The following is a 22,886-nucleotide window of genomic DNA, read 5'->3' as shown; positions in this document are numbered from 1 at the left end:
CGCGTCAGGCTCTGTGCTGACTGCCAGCTCAGAGCCTGGCGCCTGTTTCAGAGTCTGTGTCTCCCTCTCTCTGACCCTCCCCTGCTCATGCTGTCTCTCTCTCTCTCTCTCAGAAATAAATAAAACATAAAAAAATTTTTTTAAATAAAAATTAAAAAAAAAAACAGCTTCAATACTACTTCCAAGTTGGTAAAATTTTGTCACAGACTTCTTTCTAATAATTCCAGTGCCTCCCCCCCTAGACACAAGTATCTCTTAAGCTACCAGAGGCTGCTTGCTGCTCTACTTTGCTCAGACTTCTGTTTCTCCTTGTTATGAACAGAATGTTTGTGTCCCCCCAAATTCCACTGTTGAAATCTTTTTTTTTTTTTATTTCTAGGAGAGAGAGAGAGAGAGAGACAGCGTGAGCAGGGGAGGGTCAGAGAGAGAGGGAGATACAGACTCTGAAATAGACTCCAGGCTCTGAGCTGGCAGTCAGCATGACCTAAGCGAAAGTCGGACGCTCAACTGACTAAGCCACCCAGGTGGCCCCCCCTGTTGAAATCTTAACTGGAAATATGACGGTATTTAGATGTGGGGCCTTTGGGAGGTGATGGGGACATGAGGGCAGAGCTCTTGTGAATGGAATTAGTGCCCTCACAAATGAGACCACAGAGAGCTTCCCTCTCCTCCTGCCCCAGGAGGACACAGCGGGCTCTTACCCAGACACCCGATCTGCTGGTGCCTTGCTCTTGGACTCCCCATTCTCCAGAACCAAGAGAAAAAGTTTCTGTCATTTGCAAGCCACCTATAGTATTGTAACGACCATCTGAAACAACTAAGACACCCCCAGAAATAAAAAATTATCTATATTTTTCAATATCATAAGATCACGAGTTGGTATAATGTCCTCTGTGGCTAATCTCAGCAGCCTGCATGAATTTGTATTTAGCGCAAATGAACACTAACTCCTCTGTCCTCGCAATGAATGTGTTTTGAGCAGGGGCTTATTAACAAAATGATCTGACACTCACTGTGGGAAAGGACATTTTTCTTTAAAAAAAACTGTTTACTGTTTATCTTTGAGAGGGAAAGAGAGAGTGTATGATTAGAGGAAGGGCAGAGATACAGGGAGACACAGAATCTGAAGCAGGCTCCAGGCTGTTAGCAAAGAGCTGGACACAGGGCTCGAACCCATGAACTGTGAGATCATGACCTGAGCTGAAGTCTGATGCTCAACCAACTGAGCCACCCAGGCATCCTGGAAAAGACATTTTTCAATACAGGCAGGTACAGTATATGAAACATTAGTGTCTAGCAGTCTTCTTGTGTTAACCTCCCAAACCCTGACCAACTTCCCACAGCTTTTTCCCCTCGTATAACCAAGAGGTCCTACACAATAGCACCATCTATAAGCTAGGACACAGGGGATTTGAAGGCTGACAATTCTTAAAGCTCTCCCAAGTGTCACACTAGTATAAATAATTACCTGTATTCTTGTGAATATTACATGAATACCTAAAACTGAATTGACTTCTCATCAACCTGTTTGCTTTTTCTAATATTCACTGTTGCTCTATTCATCAGTTACTAAGTTAGAAAACTACTCTATGGGGGTACCTGGGTGGCTCAGTCAGTTGAGTGTCTGACTCGATTTTGGCTCAGGTCATGATCCCAGAGTTGTGGGATCAAGCCTTGTGTCAGGCTCTGCTGAACATGAGGCTGCTTAAGATTCTCTCTCTTCCTCTGCCCCTCTCCCCCCAACTTGTGCATTCAAAAAAAAAAGCTACTCTATCATATTCTCCTCTCATTTTGGCACCTCTATGTTTAATCGGTTACCTAGTTTAGTTTAGTTAACTCTATCTTTAAAGCAGCTCTTCATTCCCAGTGTTTCTCTGCTTTAGGTCCGACAGACTTGTCTAGCTGCGATAACTGATCGCAGGATCTCAACTGATACCCCACAGGTTCTCTTCCCTCACCAATCCATCTTCCATACTGTTACCAAGTTCTCTTTCCAAAATGCAAACCTAGGCAGGTCACTCTTCTGCCTAAAATCCTTAGAGTAGGTCTCTACTCCCTAGAGCAAGAATAGTGACCTCAAACACCTAGAGGCTAGCCAGGCGGATAAATAACTGAAGTGGGCCAAAACTAAAATGGAATTGTAGAAGCAAGAAGTAAACATACATTTCCAAATACTATGTAGGCCAATGGAAACAATACATCTGTAACTAGAATATGAAGGATAACAGACCCCTGACTAGTCTCCAATTTCATCTTCCCTTGGCCACACCTTCACAGCACATTCCTCATCTTGAGCCAAATTTATCACCAAGCTACACAGTGATGCCCAGTCTTGTCTAGTGCTTTTAGGTCAGAAGCCTTGCCCTCTGTACCCTGGTGGACTCCACATAAAAGATGGCATCTAACAACCCTGCAACATTCAATGTCATATATCCAAGTAAGTGCTATACTATGTCCTCTCAGCTACTTCTAGCTTTCCTAGTATGTCAGTTCTATAACAGCAACTTCTTAACTCTTCTTTGGAGTTACAGTTCAGTCTAAATAGTTGCTGAATAAATGAATGGTTATACTAAAGAATATACAGGGGTGCCTGGGTGACTCAGTCGGTTAAGCGTCCGACTTCAGTTCAGGTCATCATCTCAAGGTCTGTACAGGGGTTCAAGCCCTGCATCGGGCTCTGAGCTGTCAGCCTGGAACCTCCTTCGGATTCTGTGTCTCCTTCTCTCTCTGCCCCTTCCTCGCTCACACTGTCTCTCTCTCTCAAAAATAAATACTTAAAAAAAAAAAAAAAAAGGATATACAGAGGATTCTTTTACTGTACCCAAAAGGATTTCATAAAGGAACTCAGAAACCAAAGACGTAACTTAATGATGAACAGTATATAATAGAATATGTGTGTGTGTGTGTGTGTGTGTATATATGTATTATCAACAGTAATTTCTATGTATTCTATACAAAAACCAGTTATTTTTAACTTATACTCAGGTTTTTGAAGTATTGCTACTTAGGTTATAAACTTCAGATACAAAGTATTCTCTAAATAGAAATCAGCTTTGATTAGCTTGATAATGTCTATTCCATTCTAAGAAACCCATTTTTATATTTTTGTAAGACTGATTATGTTTTAGCAAAAAAATATTCTTTTTGAGGATTATAAAAGCTATTTTAAAAGATCGAAAATTATACTTATAGAAAATACTGTTTATCACATATAAAAATAAATATATTTCATTGACTTGACCGATCAAACTTACATAAGAGGCCTCCACCGACGGCCTGAAGCACAGTTAAAATCGGGAAGAAGTAAAGTGCAGCATAAATACTTTTAAATCGATCAGACTTTCCTAACCCACAGGCGATCTTCTTTACCAGGAGGGGTCGGAGCAACATCATCAATACCAAGCAGAAGGCATAATAGATAAAGACGATGGTATATCTGTGAAATAAAACAAGAAACTGTTAACACTGAAAATGTATCAAAATATCTATTACTGATCAATTTAAAATCAAAGATGCTAAAAAAAGGTTTAAAAAGTGTATTAAGTCAACTGACTGAATATTCAGATTGGTGGCAGGTTGGCCAAAAAGACTCTCATACACTGCTGGAAAGTGTGTGCTGACTCATATCCAGTGGGCTGGTTTAGAAATAGGGATCAAAGATTCCAAAAATGTTTATACTCTGTGATTCAGCAATTTTACTTGTAGAAATTCATCAAAGGGAAACAATCAGGGACTGTTCATAAACAAAATTTATGAACAAGGATTTTTATTGAATCACATAATAAGGAAAATTCAGGAAGAAAATACATATCCAACATTAGGAAATTAAATTTTGAAGTACACTCATGGTGGAATAGCACGTGGCCATTAAAAATCTAGTTATGGAAGAAATACTAAGGGCAAAAACAAGTGTGCCTACTACATTAAGTGACAAGAAAAGGTTACAAAAAAGCATGTACATAGTTTAACCTTAGTGTCCTTTAAAAAACATTTACACACATTCAGAATGAAACTGGAAAGACAACGTTTTTAACACTGGTCATCTGAAGGAATGGAACTACATGTTATTCTACTTTTGTATGCTGCTTCGGTTTTTCAAATGTCTTATGATGTAGTTTTATAATCAAGAAAAGTGTAGAAAGATCTTTCTCTATCACCAGACGATACTTTCTAGCTCTTTGAGTAATGCGATTCTATGCACATAGTTCTAACCTCCTGTTCATGAAGACTTTCAGATCATTTTTACTGTCTGAATACCTAAATCCCTCCCTACGGAAGGGTGACTCACAGGAAGCCCAGGAGCTTTCGGAACAAAGACCACAAGCCTCCTCTCCGCACCGGCATAATCATACTGCATCGCTGTGCTCCCATGACAGCTTTTAGGTTCAGCCCTAACTGTAATACATTATTATATGTCTGACCTCTTCTGAGGTGAGGAATTTTGTCTTGTTAGGCTATACCCTCCAACAAATCAAAATAAAATTTATTCCTGAAACTTGTAGTTCCTTAAAAGTACGTAAAAGACTATGATTTTATTTTTTTAATAGTTTATTGTCAAGTTGGTTTCCACATAACACCCAGTGCTCATCGCAAGTGCCCTCCCCATGCCCATCACCCCCCTTCCCTTCCCCCACANTTCTGTTGCTTCATTATTGGTGTATAAAAATGCAACCAATTTCTGTACATTGATTTTGTACCCTGCAACTTTGCTGAATTCATGGATCAGTTCTAGTAGGCTTCTGGTGGAGTCTGTCAGGTTTTCTATGTAGAGTAACATGTCGTCTGCGAAAAGTGAGAGTTTGACTTCTTCTTTGCCAATTGATGCCTTTTATTTCCTTTTGTTGTCTGATTGCTGATGCTAGGACATCCAGCACTATGTTAAACAACAGTGGTGAGAGTGGACATCCCTGTCATGCTCCTGATCTCAGGGGGAAAGCTCTCAGTTTTTCCCCGTTGAGGATGATGTTAGCTACGGGCTTCTCATAGGTGGCTTTTATGATGTTTAAGGAAGTTCCTTCTATCTCTTTCTCAAGGGTCTTTATTAAGAAGGGATGCTGTATTTTGTCAAATGCTTTTTCTGCATCTACCGACAGGATCATATGGTTTTTACCTTTTCTTTTGTTAATGTGATGTATCACATTGATTGATTTGCAACTATTGAACAAGCCCTGTAACCCAGGAATGAATCCCACTTGATCATTGACAATTCTTTTTATGTGCTGTTGAATTCAATTTGCAAGTATCTTTTTGAGGATTTCTGCATCTGTATTCGCCAAGGATATTGGCCTGTAGTTCTCTTTTTTTGCTGGGTCTCTGTCTGGCTTGGGAATCAAAGTGATGCTGGCTTTGTAAAATGAGTCCAGAAGTTTTCCTTCGTTTTCTATTTTTTGGAATAGCTTGAGAAGAATGGGTATTAACTCTGATTTAAATGTCTGGTGGAATTCCCCAGGGAAGCCATATGACCCAGGGCTCTTATTTGTTGGGAGATTTTTGATAACTGATTCAATTTCTTCACTAGTTATGGGTCTATCAGATGTTCTACCTCTTTCCATGTGAATTTTGGTAGTGAGTGTGTGTTTAGGAATTTGTCCACTTCTTCTAAGTTGTCCAATTTGTTGGCATATAACTTTTCATAGTATTCCCTGATAATTGCTTATATTTCTGAGGGGCTGGTTGTAATAAGTCCATTTTCATTCATGATTTTGTCTATTTGAGTGCTCTCTCCTTTCTTTTTGAGAAGCCTGGCTAGAGGTTTGCCAATTTTATTTTTTCAAAACCCCAACTCTTAGTTTCATTGATCTGTTCAACTGTTTTTTGGATTCTATACAGTTTATTTCTGCCTGATTTTTCTTATTTCTCTTCTCCTACTGGGTTTGTGGTGCTCTTGTTCTCTCCTTCTAGTTCCTTTTGGTGCACTGTTAGATTTTCTACTTGCACTTTTTCTAATTTTCTGAAATAGGCCTGGAGTGCAATGTACTTTCCTCTTAGGACTGCCTTTGCCGCATCCCACAGACTTTGGATTGTTGTATTTTCATTTGTTTCCATGTATTTTTTAATTTTTTTCTCTAATTGCCTGATTGGCCCATTCGTTCTTTAGTAGGATGTTCTTTAACCTCCATGTTTTTGGAGGCTTTCCAGACTTCTTCCTATGATTGATTTCAAGTTTCATAGCACTGTGATCTGAAAGTGTGCGTGGTATGATCTCAATTCTTTCATATTTATTGAGGGCTGCTTTATGTCCCAGTATGTGATCTATCTTGGAGAATGTGCCATGCGTACTTGAGAAAAAAGTGAATTCCATGGCCTCAGGATGTAAAGTTCTAAACATATCTGTCAAATCCATCTGGTCCAATGTGTCATTCAAGTCCACTGTTTCTTTAGTGATTTTCTGTCTAGTTGATCTGTTGCTGTAAGTGGAGAATTAAAGTCCCCTGCTATTAGCACATTCTTGTCCATAAGATTGTTTCTGTTTGTGATTATGTATTTGGGTGCTCCCGTATTCAACGCATAGACATTTATAATTGTTAGCTCTTCCTGATGGATAGACCCTGTAATTATTATATAATGCCCTTCTTCATCCCTTGTTACTGTCTTTAAGGTCCAGCTTGTCTGATATATGTATAGCTACTCCACCTTTCTTTTGACTTCCAGTAGCATGATAGATATTTCTCCATCCCCTTACTTTCAATCTAAAGGTGTCCTCAGGTCTAAAATTAGTTTCTTGTAGACAGCAAATAGATGGATTTTGGGGTTTCTTTTCCATTCTGATACCTATGTCTTTTTTTTATTTAAAATAATTTTTTTTAATGTTTTATTTATTTCTAGGAGAGAGAGAGAGAGAGAGAGAGACAGCGTGAGCAGGGGAGGGTCAGAGAGAGAGGGAGTCACACACTGAAACAGGCTCCAGGCTCCGAGCTGGCAGTCAGCACAGAGCCCGACGCGGGGCTCGAACCCACGAACTGCGAGATCATGACCTAAGTGAAAGTCGGACGCTTAACCGACTAAGCCACCCAGGCGCCCCTGATACCTATGTCTTTTGATTGGAGCATGTAGTCCGNTTTTGACTTCCAGTAGCATGATAGATATTTCTCCATCCCCTTACTTTCAATCTAAAGGTGTCCTCAGGTCTAAAATTAGTTTCTTGTAGACAGCAAATAGATGGATTTTGGGGTTTCTTTTCCATTCTGATACCTATGTCTTTTTTTTATTTAAAATAATTTTTTTTAATGTTTTATTTATTTCTAGGAGAGAGAGAGAGAGAGAGAGAGAGAGAGACAGCGTGAGCAGGGGAGGGTCAGAGAGAGAGGGAGTCACACACTGAAACAGGCTCCAGGCTCCGAGCTGGCAGTCAGCACAGAGCCCGACGCGGGGCTCGAACCCACGAACTGCGAGATCATGACCTAAGTGAAAGTCGGACGCTTAACCGACTAAGCCACCCAGGCGCCCCTGATACCTATGTCTTTTGATTGGAGCATGTAGTCCGTTTACATTCACTGTTATTATTGAAAAATATGGGTTTAGAGTCATTGTGTTCTTTGGAGGATTCATGTATGTGGTGGTGTCTCTGGTACTTTGTGTTCCTTGCAACATTTCCCTCAGAGAGTCCCCTCAGCATTTCTTGTAGGGCGGGTTTAGTGGTGATGAATTCTTTCAATTTTTGTTTATTTGGGAAGACTTTTATCTCTCCTTCTATTCTGAATGACAGACTTGCTGGATAGAGGATTCTTGGCTGCATTTTTTTTCTGTTCATCACATTGAAGATCTCCTGCCATTCCTTTCTGGCCTGCCAAGCGTCAGTAGATAGGTCTGTCACCACTCCGCTAGGTCTCCAGTTGCATGTTAGGGCCCTTTAATCCCTAGCTGCTTTCAGAATTCTCTCTTTGTCCTTAAATTTTGCCAGTTTCACTATGATATGTCATGTAGAAGACTGATTCAAGTTACGTCTGGGGGAGTTCTCTGTGCCTCTTGGAAAGACTATTATTTCAATCAGAAGGAAACTATCATGAGTCACTCTCCTAATGAACCAGAAAACTCTGGAAGCAGACACCTGTATTCCACCCTGAACCTCCTCACTTTCTTACTCCCCCCAGGCCTCCTATATATGGGGATAGGATAAATCTGACAAGCTAAAGCTAATTTCTGCTACAATAGTATTAATTGCTCACTTTCAGTAGCTCATAAATAAGATTTTAATACTGTAAACATTTTTTACAGTAAGTTGCTAATAGTAGAAATTTGCATGCTTTTCCATGTCTCAACTAATCAATTTCCCTCAAAACTGTAAGTATCAGTAAAGTATCTGGGCATTTTTCAATTTGTAAGGAAGTAGGTTATATATACCAGTGGAGAAATAGCCTCCATTAGTCAATATAACAGTGTTCCAAAGGTTTCTGATAATCTTGTACTATTACTTTTTGTTGACTCACAAAAGAAAAAAATTACTATAACTTTTGGTAGTCCTGCAGGGTTTTGTTTGTTTGTTTTGTTTTTTTGCTAGTAATTTCTACACCTAATGTGGGGAAAGAAAAAAATTACTATAACTTTTGGTAATCCTGTAGTTTTTTTTTTTTTTTACCCCCGTAAACTATATGCCTAACGTGGGGCTTGAACTCACAACCGTGAGATCAAGAGTTGCATGCTCTTCCAACTGAGCCAGCCAGGAGCCCTGGGCAGTCCTGCTGCTTTTTGAAATGTTTAGCCCCAGTCTGGTCATATAGCTACATTTAAATGGCTATGTGAAATAAAAATTTGTATAAACCCAATGTTAATACTATAAAATCTTCTCATAATTTCAAAAGCCTCTGTTTTGCATGATTAATACAGTCAGGCAGACAGGCCATTGCACAGTGACCGAGTAAAGCTACTGAGAAAAAAAACTACCTAATTCGAAGATGATGAACAGATGAGAAATGTCATAATCAACAAAGCTGTGTGAGGACATGGCTGTTAAAGCTGCACAGTGAGGGCTGAGAGCACCTGCTTGCCACTTCTATTTTTTGACTTTCCTACTATATGCTTTATAGATATTAAAAAAAAAACCATAGGTGACCAGCAGTATATGAGTCTGATTTTGTTTTAAACAAGATGGTTATATATAGGGGCGCCTGGGTGGCTTAGTCGGTTAAGCGTCCGACTTTCGCTTAGGTCATGATCTCGCGGTTCGTGGGTTCGAGCCCCACATCGGGCTCTGTGCTGACAGCCAGCTCAGAGCCTGGAGCCTGTTTCAGTCTGTGACTCCCTCTCTCTCTGACCCTCCCCTGCTCACGCTGTCTCTCTCTCTCTCTCCTAGAAATAAATAAAACATTAAAAAAAATTAAAAAAAAAAAGATGGTTATATATACATACATATATCTCTGATTCACTTATTAAGCTTTCTAAAGAGAAGGTTAAGTTCTGCAGTCCTCAGGACAGTGTATGAGAAGAAACAAGGCTGAGAGTTATAGCTCTATGAAAGCAAGACATTATCAGTCTTTTCTATGCAGTCTTAAATATAAATTACATGTCCATAGAGATAATATATATACAGGAAATAAATAGCTTATAGGACCTAACGGTAGGCAAGTGGAAAGATTTTCTTATCCCTATATCTAGAACCTAATTACTTTTTCACATACGTGCAGGGGTATTTTTCACACTTAATACTCCTTTTTAAAAACTTGTATTTTAAGTTATTTACTTTTGAGAGAGAGAGAGAACGAGCATGAGTAGGGGAGGAACAGAGAGAGACACACAGAAGCTGAAGCAGGTTCCAGGCTCTGGGCTGTCAGCACAGAGCCTGACGCGGGGCATGAACTCACGAACCGTGAGATTATGAACCTGAGCAGAAGTCAGACGCTTAACTGACTAAGCCACCCAGGCGCCCCTCACACTTAGTACTCTTAAGAACCTATACAGGGGCACCTGGGTGGCTTAGTCAGTTGAGCGTCCGACTTTCGCTTAGGTCATGATCTTGCGGTTCGTGGGTTTGAGCCCCGCATCGGGCTCTGTTGCTGACTGCCAGCTCGGAGCCTGGAGCCTATTTCAGAGTCTGTGTCTCCCTCTCTCTTTGACCCTCCCCTTCTCACGCTGTCTCTCTCTCNTATACAAAAAGGACTATTTTCTTGAGCGTATTATGTAATGGTTACTTGCTACAACTATGAGAATATAAATATCAGACCATTATATTACACCTTTACCAAGAAAAACACTTCAAAATGAACACAAAGAGAAATTCTAAAAATGAAGTATCTGTGATCATATTATATAGTCTTCTGAAATTGATATTTTCAGAACAAAACATTCTCATGGAAATTACAAACATCTGTTTCAGAAAAAAAAAAGAACATTAACTCTAGCACTCTAATAATGCTGCTACTATTTTATTAAGTGCTTCCTGTATGTAAGGCACTGCACATGGTATCTGATACATGTAGATTTATTTAATCTTCCCAATCACCTTATAATATTATTCCCATTTTTACCAATGGGAAAACTGAGATTACAAGAGGATCTTAACATGATCACATTACCACAGCAGCTCAGGATTCACACTCAAGCCTGTTTTTAGCTACGGAGCCCATATTCTTTCCTCTATGTCAGAGAGTGCTTCTCTGCTGCATAGCCTAAAGGTTTTCCTTAGAATTCTTTTTAAAGAAACATATATGGCTTATTTTGGAAATGGTTTACACACTTCAACACCAACTACAAAAATACTTTGCCTTGGAATGTACTAAGCTGCATTTCTATTTCCTTCTATCAGAGTATGGATCCCTAAGAGAAGAAAACCATTTCTGTGTATCTCCCCAGTGCCTAGAAGCCATTTTCCGATACTCAAATCTGTTGAAATGAATAAAATCTACAATTGTCATTTTTAAAATGATCTTACGTCTCTCTAAATACTCACAGCGGGTAGACAGCTTCATGAGTACAGTGCACCGTGGTAACGTAATCGGGACTTGGGTTGTAAAGCATCGTGTACCAATCAGAAAGCATCAGTACCCGACAGGAACGGATATAAAGAACACCAACCGGATCGCTCACAAGTAAGGTGATAATAGCTGCCATACTGCATTCAAATAATGCCGTGATGTGCTGGAAAAGGGCACTGGAGCTAGGAAAACAAAAGAAGCACAATTACCAGAAAATGTTCAGTATTTAGACGGCTTTCAAGAAAATCTGTATGTTTCAAAATACAGATTCTAAAAGGAAATTTTAACTGATAAATCCTGAAGCTAAAATATCTTCTAAATAGGTTTTAAAAAAAGTCAAACATGAAAACACTTGAGAAGAATTTAACCTTCTTTACTAAAAAGAAATAGTCATCCCAGATAACACTGTACTAGTATTACCTAAACGTATAAAAAAGCAGAAATTAGATCTTCATCTTTAGTATACTGTATATTGCCAAGCTGTTATTAAAATGTCTCAGTTATCTACGCATCATTTTAAATTATCTTACATATAAAACGCACATAAAAGATTATAAAATATATTAGTTATAAAGTACTATAAACATTATAAGCTCATAGTTTAACCCAGTAATTACAACATTAACAACTTCTATCTATCTCTGTTCCTTCCTCATTCCCCACTCCTGGCTCTCTCCCAAGAGTTAACCATTGTACAAAATTGTCTTTATCACTTTTTCTTAAGTTTTTATTCCAACTAGATTATGCTTCAAAACTACTGTCTAGTTTTATTTTATACACTATAAAGTGATATATGTCTTTTAAGGTTTTTTTTTTTTTTTCATTCAAAATAACATTTCCAAGATTCATCCATGGCACTGCTTGTAGATGAAGTCCAGTTATATGCTTTCTTTTTTTAATGTTTATTTATTTTCGAGAGAGAGAGAAAGAGAGCGTGAGTGGGGGAGGAGCTAAGAGACAGAGGGAGTCACAGAAACTGAAACAGGCTCCAGGCTCTGAGCTGTCAGCACAGAGCCCAACATGGGGCTCAAACTCATGGGGCTTTAACTCGGAACAGAGGGATCATGACCAAGGCTGAAGTCGGACGCTCAACTGACTGTGCCACCCAGGTGCCCCTGAAGTTGAGTCATTTACACTGCTTTATGCATTTTCAACACTGTGCCCATTCCATTGTTCATCCATTTGTTTTAGTCAAATATGTTGCAAACATCTTTCTCAGTTTATGAGCTGAATTTTCAATTTATTGTGGTATCTTTTTACGAACAGATGTTCTAAATTTGAATATAATTGGCTTTAACAATTTTTAATTTCTGGTTAGCATTTTAATGTTCTGAGAAATCCTCACTCTGAGAAAAATATTATCCTAGACTTTCTTCTAAGAGTTTGAAGGTTTTGCTTTTACATTTAAATCTTTAACTCATGTAGAAAAGATCTGTGTATAACGTAAGGTAGATTAGATTTTTCCACTTAGATATTGAACAGTCCCAGCAGTAGCATTTTATCGGGTCGTTTATCCTACACCCGCACCCAGCCCGAACTGCCATGCGCCTTCTGCCATACAAATTTCATATATAACTGGTCTGTTTTTAGGTTTGCTATTTTGTTCCTGTGGTCCATTTATCCCTGAAGCAAGAAAATATGACAATAAATCTTGATATTACATACGTTCTTCTACTTCTTCAGTAGTCTTGGCCATTCTTGGGCTTTTGCACTTCCGTACAGATTTTAGAATCCGCTTGTCAGGGACCACCATGTGAATCCAATGTAGCTACCTTGGTCTTAGCTGTCTCACGGTACGATGGTACTATACGTGCAACGGAGGGAGATCACTGATCCTGTGCATTTCTCTTACAGCCAGCCTCTTTACTGAGTAAACGCTCATATTTCTAGTTAATTATTCTACAGATGCTTTTGAGTTTTTATCTGAACAATGTTTCAATTAATCTATCACTGCATGGAAAACTACCTCAACACTTCTTCCCTTAAAACCACCATCACCGGTTACTTCTCACTAGTCTGTGGTTTGAGTGGGCACACCAGAGCAGTCCTTGTGTTTCATGTGACACCAGTTGGGATGCACTGTCTAGAGGCTTGACTGCCCTGCGCTATGCAAAATGACCAACTCAAATGGCTGGAGTGGATGCCAGCTGCCAGTTATGAGCACAAACGGGGCTGCTGACCGGAGCACCAGTGGTCTCTTATCTTTGGTGTTCTGTGGTTTAATTATAATGTGCACAGGTATGAATTTATTCTTATTCTGCTTGCAATGTATTTTGCTTCCCCAAAAGCAATTCTGCAAATCTGTTTTTCACTATTTCGGTAAAACCTGAAGCTAATAGACCTTTAAATACTGCCTCTCCTTCATTTTCTCTATTTTTTTCTGAAGACTCTGATTAGAATCTATGCAGAGTTAATAAAACCTTCCCCGTACACGAGACTCTGACCTTCAGTCAACTCTACCTCTGTTTCTCTGGAAGCCTGATAAGGGTAGAATGTCAACTTTATTGCTAGGTAACATTGCTTAGGATACAAACAACCCCTTGACTGGTAAAGTACATCTGAACTGGGAGAACTATAAATGAGCAGTAACTACAGGATGGGAACACCACAGTCTGGCTTTCTTGAGTTCAGCAATTCCTATAATTGCCATGTCCCTTGCAGAACTCTGGGAAGCACACTTATGGACATGTTACAGAAAGACTTGCTTCTTTAAGGCGTAATACTATAAGCCTGGACTCCTACAACCACGCAGTGTGGATTTTATCTTCCTGCAGCTGAGCTCAGTTGCTTCAAAAGCTGATGTTGCCCTGCTGGAAAGTTGTGTTCCTTCTGGGTCCACCGGTGCTTGGTATGACCTCTTAAGTCTGAATGTTTAATTGACCCCGGGTGGATTCCCCGCAGGTATTACAGATATATGTTACAGCTTCTCATTCTATGCTCCATTTCTCTTAATATAGGGTCATATTTTTATATCCTTTTCTTTCAGCATTGTATTATTATTCCTTTAGACAGATCAATTTCCTAATTCACTAATTCTGTCTTCAATTGTTTAATCTGATCGACCTATCATTTTAAAAATTTCATTTCTAGAAGTTCCTTTTGTTTCTTAAACAAATCTGTTTATTCATTCCCAACAAGCTCTTGTTGACTCTTGGAGATCTTTGAGACTGCATCCTTTATTTAATACTGTAAAGATAGCAGTTTTATAATGTGTAGTCACAAGTCCATTATCTGCAGTCTTTTGGAAGCATAACTATATTGTCCATTATGTCTACCAACTCTCAGTCACAGTGCTTATTTTATCTGGTTATCATGGAATATGAGGTCATTAACAGATCTTAATGAACAAGAATCTTATGGACCTAAACCCTAAACTGAGAATGGGGAAGGTTTCCCCAAGAGGATTTGCTGCTTTTGCCAGAAGCATGCCCATCACTGTGGGGCTTCAGCCTCTTGAGAGTCTAGGCTGAGCGCTGGCTCCTCAGATTCAGCATCTCCCTCTATCAGCAGTTAACCTCAGGCAACTTTCCTCCCATTCCTTCAGCCGGCTTTGTCACTCTGCCCCCGCCTGCTTAGAATGGGTTGGTTTGTTTTCTAAAAGAAATGAATTCTTGGAGACCTCCCTTGCCTCCAGTGAGACCAGCAGTGTCTTAAATAGATGCCTTTTTCAAATTTTAGTTATTTCCTACAGGAGGGTCACCTGGAGCTCCTAATTTGTCCATACTGTTGGAAGCTGAACTCCTGAGTGATTTTACACACAGGGAAACAAAGAATATGTACACAAACATTTATAACTCCATATTATATAATGCAATACTTTGCTTCCTTATAGAATTCATATTTTTAGAGGTACATCCCAACCTCATCATTTCTTGCTATTATTTGTTTTAATGCTGAGAGAAAGAACGTGTGCACAAGTTTGGGAGGGGCAGAGAGAAAGGGGGAGAGAATTGCAAGCACGCTCCTCACTGACAGTGAGCCCAACGTAGGGCTTGATGTCACGAACTGTGAGATCGTGACCTGAGCCAAAATCAAGGGCTGGATGCTCAACCAACTGAGCTCTATTTATTATAGAGCTATTATTTAGTAATCTCTTCCCATCATGCTCCCTTTCAGTCTGTCCCAAGTCATCACATAATCTTTACAAGAGGAAATCTGATTCTAAAACTCCCCTTATTAGCCTACTCAATGAGTCTCATCGGTCTTTTGGGAAAAATACTCCTTAACAACATTACCTTCCATACCTCCTGGCCATGCTACATGCCTTTTTCCTCAAGCCTCTGAACATCTGGGCAGGCTTCACTCACCTGTCTGGTAAGCTGTGTACCCTTCAAGATCAGCTCTGGCATTATTCCCAGGTCTTATATTTCCTGAGACTGCTCGAGCCCCAAATCTCTTCATGTCCTGGTCTCATTTCTTATTTTCCATCGGATCCTCACCTCTCATTTCTTAATTATACTGTGCTCTTTTTCTGCCTCTAAGCTTTTGCATCTATATTTTTTTTCTGCTATGTGATAGACTCTTTCTTCAATTCCTCTATCAAAAACCATTGACTTTTCAAAGTCCAGCTTAAAGTCAGTTTTTTCTTGTGTGAAACCACCCTATTCTAAGAATCAACTTTTTTCTTCTTCATGCCAGCCTTAAAACTGTGCACATATTTCCCTTACAGAACCTCACAAATACTGTGATGGCCTGTCTCTCTTGTGCACTGGACTACGAGCATCCACATTTAGTTATTTTGGAATCTCGCAACCCAGTGTATCACCTGGCTCATTGCAAACACCCTTAGAGATTGCTCAGTGAATACATTCTAAGTTACAAATTATATAAAAACAAATTATATAAGAAGCACAACTTCTGACTGTACTCCATAAAGATATACAATTCTGTTGATCTTTGTCCTGGCCTTAAAGAAAAACAAATTTAATACTAAACTCTGGGGAAAGCAAGGTTACTAGAAAGGAAAGTTTCTACGAGAATCTGACCCATGCATTCTCAATGGGTGACTTCACTCCTAAGAGGGCAACAGTCAGTTCTTGGGGATAAATTAATCTTATATAAAGCATATATATGCATACATGACATAAAGAGATAAACAGTTTATCTATGATACTAAAATTTCATGGGGGTAAGTGGAATTAAGAAAAAGAATATTCAAGTGGGCTCTTTACTTAAGGAAATGACAATGAATAAAAGGTCTAGCCTCACACAGCTAGGCCTCTGCTTCCCTGATTATAAGGGCAACATCTCAGGAAAATGCGAGACATGGCTCTTGTGTTCCTTGCTGCCAATCCTAGGCAAAGCATACGTAAGTTCTGCAAATTTCTTTTTAAACCCACCTCCTTTCTTCCCCAAACACTAATCACTTCTCTGCTCTGTCCTCAAACCAAACCTCACCCTCTGCTCCAAGACTCTCTGTCAAAACATATGTGATGTTTTAATTCAAATGCATTTGGTGAGGCACATCTATATACCCCATCTCTTCCTGCTTGTGACTAAGAAGTTCCAGCCAACTAGCTGAACAATCATTCCACTTTGGCTTTCAGTTTATCACACCTCCTTTCTCACCCTGATCTCTCATCATTCTAGAACAGAAATTAAAAGATGAGAGCTACTTTTTCAAAAATTGCGAAAAGAATGAATGCTTTTCCAAATATGTAAATAATCACCCTGGATTTATCAGGTGGGATCCAGGAAACTATTAATTCTATTTCCACTGGCCCATCCATTCCATTCCTGCTCAACAGTACTAGAGTCTGGCTATCCTTACTTCTTGGAAACAGCCTACTAATATGCCTCACCTATAATCTATCCTCTATAGAAGTTACCTTCCTAAAATAAATATACAGCCAGTGATGCTACTTCTTTAAACCAAAACTTTCACCAATCAATCATCCACGCAGCGGATACTAAATGAGCACCTGTCACGAGACAGCTGCTGAGCTGGTCTGTGGAGATTCCCTGGCGAACAACAGATACTGCCACTGCCCTCTGGACTGCGAGGAGGAGATGGGGGGAGACAAACACAACCCTCGACCATACTGAGTGCTAAATACAAAACAACAAAATGAAGAGTGGGTTTATAGTAGGAAAATAAGGGGGGGCAGACCTCCTTTATATTGGGTAAGGGAATATATGACTGAAATCTGAAGGGCAGCTGGGTAAAAAGCTGCAGTCAGAGGGAGAAGAGAGTATTTGAGGCAGAGAAAAGCTGACGAAAGGAAAGGGACCTAAAGCAGGAAAGATGCTGAAAATTTAGAGGAACTAAAAACCGGTAGGGCCGAAATGTGCTAACTGGACTCCTCATTCCCAATAAGACAGCGTTCACATCCTCTTCCAGAACCTTCACATTCTGGCCTCAACCTACTTTTTCCACTCTCCTGTTTACTACCTTTCTTTCATGTGCGATCCACACTCAGACGACGCCAGGCCACTTCCAGTCCCACCCACAACACAGCCCGCATGTCATACCTCTGTGCCACTGCTCCTATTTCCTCTACCCAAAATGTCTTCCTGAAGCCTTTCACATCCCACCAGGCACAATTTCTCTCTTCTACTCTTTGTGACTCCAGAGTATCTTGTTCTAACCCTTTTATACACCTTTTGTCTATACGCTTTTAAGACCGAATCACATAACTAGTTATATACACATTTGTCTTCTCTCAAGATGATGACTATAAACCACATCAGTTATATCTGTACCTCTTCCCCTGATCAAAACATAAAACACAGTGCTCAATAAATGTTGATTTAATGTTTTAGTATGAGTTTTCATAATTAGGTGGCAGTTGTATCATTTTAACTACATTATTTTAGATTACTAGGATTAAATTAAATCACAAAGTATTCTACAACACAGTTTGTAAACATAACCAATTCTTTGTAGAAAACCCATAAAGATTGTAATTGAGAAATGAAAATAGTATTACTTCAGTATCATTTAAACAGTAAACATAAAAACAAAGGATACCTCCCTAGATAATTAGAGTCATGCCCTATCATTAAGCTTTCCTGCCACAGTCAAAAGTAATCAGAATACATGCTCAACATCACTCATCATCAAGGAAATACAAATCAAAACCACACTGAGATACCACATCACGCTGGTCAGAGTGGCTAAAATGAACAAATCAGGAGACTATAGCTGCTGGCAAGGATGTGGAGAAACAGGGACCCTCTTACACTGTTGGTGGGAATGCAAGTTGGTGCGGTCGCTCTGGAAAACAGTGTGGAGGTTCCTCAAAAAATAAACAATACAACTCCCTTATGACCCAGCAATACTGCTAGGAATTTACCCAAGGGATACAGGAGTGCTGATGCATAGGAGCACATGTACCCCAGTGTTTATAGCAGCACTTTCAACAATAGCCAAAACATGGAAAGAGCCTAAATGTCCATCAACTGATGAATGGATCAAGAAGATGTGGTTTATCTACACAATGGAATACTACATGGCAATGAGAAAGCATGAAAGCTGGCCATTTGTAGCAACATGAATGGAATTCGCGGGTATTATGCTAAGTGATGTAAGTCAGTCAGAGAAAGACAGATATCATATGTTTTCATTCATATGTGGAACAGGAGAAACTTAAGAGAGGGCCACAGGGGGAGGGAAAGGGGAAAAGATAGTTAAGAAGAGGGTAAATAAGAGACTCTTAAATACTGAGAACAAACTGAGGGCTTATGGGAGTCGGGGAGAAGGGAAAATGGGTGATGGGCATGGAGGAGGGCACTTGTTGGGATGAGCACTGGGTATTGTGAATGAATCACGGGAATCAACCCTCAAAACCAAGAGCACACTGTATACACTGTATGTTAGCCAAATGGACAATAAATTATATTAAATAAATAATTTTTCTTAAAAAGTACTCANGTGGGGATGAGCACTGGGTGTTATATGGAAACCTACTTGACAATAAACTCTTTGTAAAAAAAAAAAAAAGTAATCAGAATATAAAGCAAAAACAGGTTTACTACTTTCAAAACAACACAATTATAATTATTTAATAAGGTCTTCTAAATGATCATTATTCTAACATCATTCCATCCAGATACATTAACAGAAAGTGCTAACCTCTTTTTCCCCGAGTACCACTCAATGAAGAACCAGTGTAAAACAAGAGGAAGCATAGCCATAAATCCAAGATAAAGCCAGTCATAAAGCTCTGGAGACTCTGTGCAAGGCTGACAATATTTCTGTGCATTTGTTCTCTGTCCTCTTGGACACACCTACAAAATATAAAAACAATATTTTATTTACAGATATTATTTTAGGACATTGATACCCCAAAGTCATTCTATAAGGACATCCCATTTCAGTTTAAACATGTTTACAAGTACATCTTTTAGAAATAAGAAAGTGCATAAGTAAAATAAAATCTACGCTGTATTTGGTTTATCTATATAACACTCTTAAAAAATTCCTTTTACTAACTTACTCAAACTTGAAATGATAAACTTAGTTAATAACACTATATAAAAATAATTGCAAAGAAAAGTTCTGGAGTTTTAATGTTAACTTACCACCCAAGTCACTGTTCTATATCCTTAATAAAAATTAAAAGCTATGATAAAATTATAAGATGCTAAAAAAATATTAACTTTGTCAAAAAAGATGTATTATAAACAATATGACAACACAAGAGTTTTATTAATGCCTCATATTTTAATAAATTAATGAGTATACTGAAGGAAGAAAGATTCTATGTATGAAAGCATTTCAAAAGCACAAAGATTTTAGCAAGGAAAAAACACAGCAAATGTTAAGACTTACCCCACATTCTCCATATAGTTCAGTTGAGCCATTTTTAAATAATAGGGTCTTCCCACAGTAAAGTCCAAGGCATGCTGGTTGAATATCGACAGCTTTTTAAAAACAAATGCCAGTATAGTAACATCTTTTGTGATTATAAAAAAAATAGTGTAATAACAGCTGAAGCACCTGTCAGAAATACCTCAACACAGTTCTATTAAAAAATGATACGTATTAGACAAAAGTCTTGATACACTTATTTTTAAACTTAACTTTCTCCTTTTACACTGTGACAATGCAGAAAGTTATACTGAAACTTTGATGTTAATGCTATTCCTTATGATTAAGACCCCTCAACCAGCAGAGTGGGATCTATCCCCAAAATCCAAAGCTTAACTTGGGATGTCCCCAAGTAGCTATTCCCCCTTGATGAGATGGTCTAGACTCTGCATTTCCATTTTTTAATTAGGAAACTAGCAGAGGATCACCACCCCTTATTTTGCCCAGTAAGAACAGTAAGTGTGCACATAAGCACGCGCACACACAAAATATCACCTTCGTTCATAACAGAACACGTTTTAATACCAGAAAAGCATAAAAGACGTAACTTCAAAATACAGGGCAGGCCTTTAAAAGAAATAAATTTACCTTTAGAAAAGGCTTACAACATTGTCCTAACTTTTGTCATTGTTTTTCAAGGACAGGTGAAAATTTCATCAAGGTTGTCACTGGGCAGAGGCAGATTCTAAAACACATTAGAATCTTTGGTCTCAAAGCTTAGGGAAAATAAAAAGCAGCTCTTCTTTACAAAAAACAAAACAGAAAACAAACAAAAACTCTGGTCCTACAAATTGTCTGTGACCTCATCAGCAGGAGGAAGTTATTAAAGTTTTTTTTTTTCCATCGGAGACATGTGATTTCCTTTGTTCATTGACTTATTCATTCAATAAACATGCATTAAGTATCAGATTCCCCAGCTAGGGGGGGACTTCTTTTTTTTTTTAATTAGAAAACAGAAATTTATTTTCTCACAGTTCTAGAGACTAGAAATCCAAGATTAAGACATCAGCAGGCATAGTTTCTTTTGGGGCTCTTTTCCATGGTTCATAGATGGCCAACTTCTTAGGGGGGGGACTTCTAAAGTCCACAGAGCTATGTAACAAGAAGCCTTGCCCAAAAAGAACCTATAACCTAGAGTGTAGTAAGTCCGTAAGTGAAATAAATCAGTTAGAGAAAGACAAATACCATATGATTTCACTCATATGTGGAAGTTAAGAAACAAAACAGATGAACATAGGGGAAGGGAAGCAAAAATAAGATAAAAAGTGAGATGGAGACAAAACGTAAGAGACTTAACTATATATAGAGAACAAACAGGGGACAGCTGGAGAGGAGGTGGCTTAAGGAGGAGGGCACTTGTAATGAGTACCGGGTGTTCTATCTAAGTGATAAATCACTGAATTTTACTCCTAAAACCAATACTGCACTATATACTAACTAAAATTTAAATAAACTTTTGAAAAGAAAAACAAAAGGAATAAATCCGAAACACCTGTGGTCAATAATGAATTAATTTGGAAAATATGCATTTTATGATCCTTGTAGGGGCCAAGGGCAGGCTCCCAAAATGTGCCCCTTTGATACACGGATTATTTTAAACAAATGTTACTTAAGAAACAACGGGGCAAGGACTCTCTGACCCTCTGTCCTCAAAGCAGGGAATAAACCTCCCATATGAAAAAAATCCTTATACTAAGTAAAAAGACATCCTTATAGTGATAATGACTTTGAAGTCAAAAACGCTGCAGAAATAAACCTTGTTATTTTACTAATCTTCCACCTTAGCCCAAAAACCTGTTTTCCTTTACCTGTAAATTCCCTCCAAATTTATGTCTCTTTGTCTAAAATGGATAAGAACTGCCTCCTTGGTCATTTCATTTCAATTTCATAATTGGGTCTCCATGCACATATTATAAAACTCCTGAGAGTTTTTTCCCTGTTAATCTGCCTCATGTGAGTTTAATCATTAGTCCAGCTGGAAAACCCTAGGGGTAGACCAGAATTTTTCCTTCCTTTCACTATTTTTGAATAACCGTTTTCCAAATTCTTCATGAATTCACAATCTAGAGACTGCTTTGTCCACAATGCCCTTTGCCCTTTCAAATCAAGTAGACTTTTGCTTTTTTTCTCCTTGTATTGAGAAACAATAGCAATAGCAGGGACTAAAAGGCCTCAAGTTTAATGTTTTCACTATTATCGCACTTCTTTTTTTAATCCATGGTCTTCTTTACCTTATTTGGCACTTAGTTTTTAACCAATTATAGTCACTATGTCCTAAATTACTAACAGACAAAAATTTGGGGGAAGACAGAAGTTAAAGAATTTGGAGGCTTCTTCCACGAGGATTTTGCATCTAGGAGATGTTTTATAAATACATTTGTATGTAAATAATCTAAAGTTCTCCAAATCCAAGGCCTGAAAACCACTATGATTAACTGAAACCAACAACAGCTCATCGTCGACCAAACAAAACCGCGGCTTCCCGTGTCGGTTCAATTTCCCTGGTCATCTCCTTTCCTGTAGGATGGCTAGAATTTTAAGATTCTTTTTTTTTCTTTTTTGCAATGGTCTTGCCCCTTTGCGAAGGTCCCCGTAGACTTAAACGTCTGACGCTGAAGAAGGCGACAACAGCTAGGCAGCAAGTAGCTTCAGCTTCCTTTACAGTTTTGGGGGCACTTACGAACGCCCGCGCTTTAAATTCTTAAGTAAACCATGACCGCTAAACAAAGGAACTAAAACAAGGGCAGTGAAGTGACCTCTCGAGCATTACAAAGGCCCGGCCTGTGCCCCGAACACTGTCGGCCTCCCCTCTGCGGCACGTCTCCTCTGCAGCGCGAGGGGCCGAGACCACCCCGACCCCTGGAGGAGTCCAGGGCCCGCCCGAGGGCGGTGCGAGCAAGGGGCAAGGATGCGCCGCTACCCGGAGGCCGCCCGTAGGGGCAGAGCCCAGAGCCGCCAGCGAGGGGAAGAAGCAGGGACCAAGACAAACGCTTTCCGGGACTTCGACGACCACTCACCCATTGGCCGCTTGCAGGTTTCCCTGAAGAAGCTCCGAAATCAGNCCACCTCGAAGCCCCGCCCCTCGCTCCTCCCCGTCTCCGCCCTGAGGCCCCGCCCCCGAGGCGGCCGCAAGTCCAGCCCCTCTAGCACCGAGTGTGGGGGTGGGC

The 22,886-nt window shown here is 39.3% G+C and overlaps 1 protein-coding gene across 4 annotated transcripts in view; it reads right to left on the bottom strand.

The window, feature by feature from the left end:
- The window catches only part of JKAMP (JNK1/MAPK8 associated membrane protein), a 33,254-nt gene extending 10,478 nt beyond the window's left edge, over positions 1-22,776 (bottom strand). For 2 of the 4 annotated variants that reach the window (XM_077768865.1, XM_077768885.1), the window contains exons 1-5: positions 22,737-22,776; positions 19,681-19,772; positions 18,982-19,136; positions 10,883-11,089; positions 3,255-3,436 (exon numbers count right to left, since the gene is read on the bottom strand). In XM_077768865.1, coding sequence (XP_077624991.1) covers positions 3,255-3,436; positions 10,883-11,089; positions 18,982-19,136; positions 19,681-19,772; positions 22,737-22,740 — 640 coding nt within the window. In that variant the 5' untranslated portion in view covers positions 22,741-22,776. The remainder of the gene's footprint in view (positions 1-3,254; positions 3,437-10,882; positions 11,090-18,981; positions 19,137-19,680; positions 19,773-22,736) is intronic. The other 2 variants (XM_077768871.1, XM_077768879.1) reach the window with 2 other exon arrangements.
- Positions 22,777-22,886: the final 110 nt, after the last annotated feature.

This window comes from Crocuta crocuta, unplaced genomic scaffold (genome assembly GCF_008692635.1).
Source record: "Crocuta crocuta isolate KB4526 unplaced genomic scaffold, BGI_CrCroc_1.0 scaffold10, whole genome shotgun sequence".
In the NCBI taxonomy this organism is placed as follows: Eukaryota; Metazoa; Chordata; class Mammalia; order Carnivora; family Hyaenidae; genus Crocuta; species Crocuta crocuta.
This window is presented reverse-complemented; position numbering and strand designations above follow the sequence as displayed.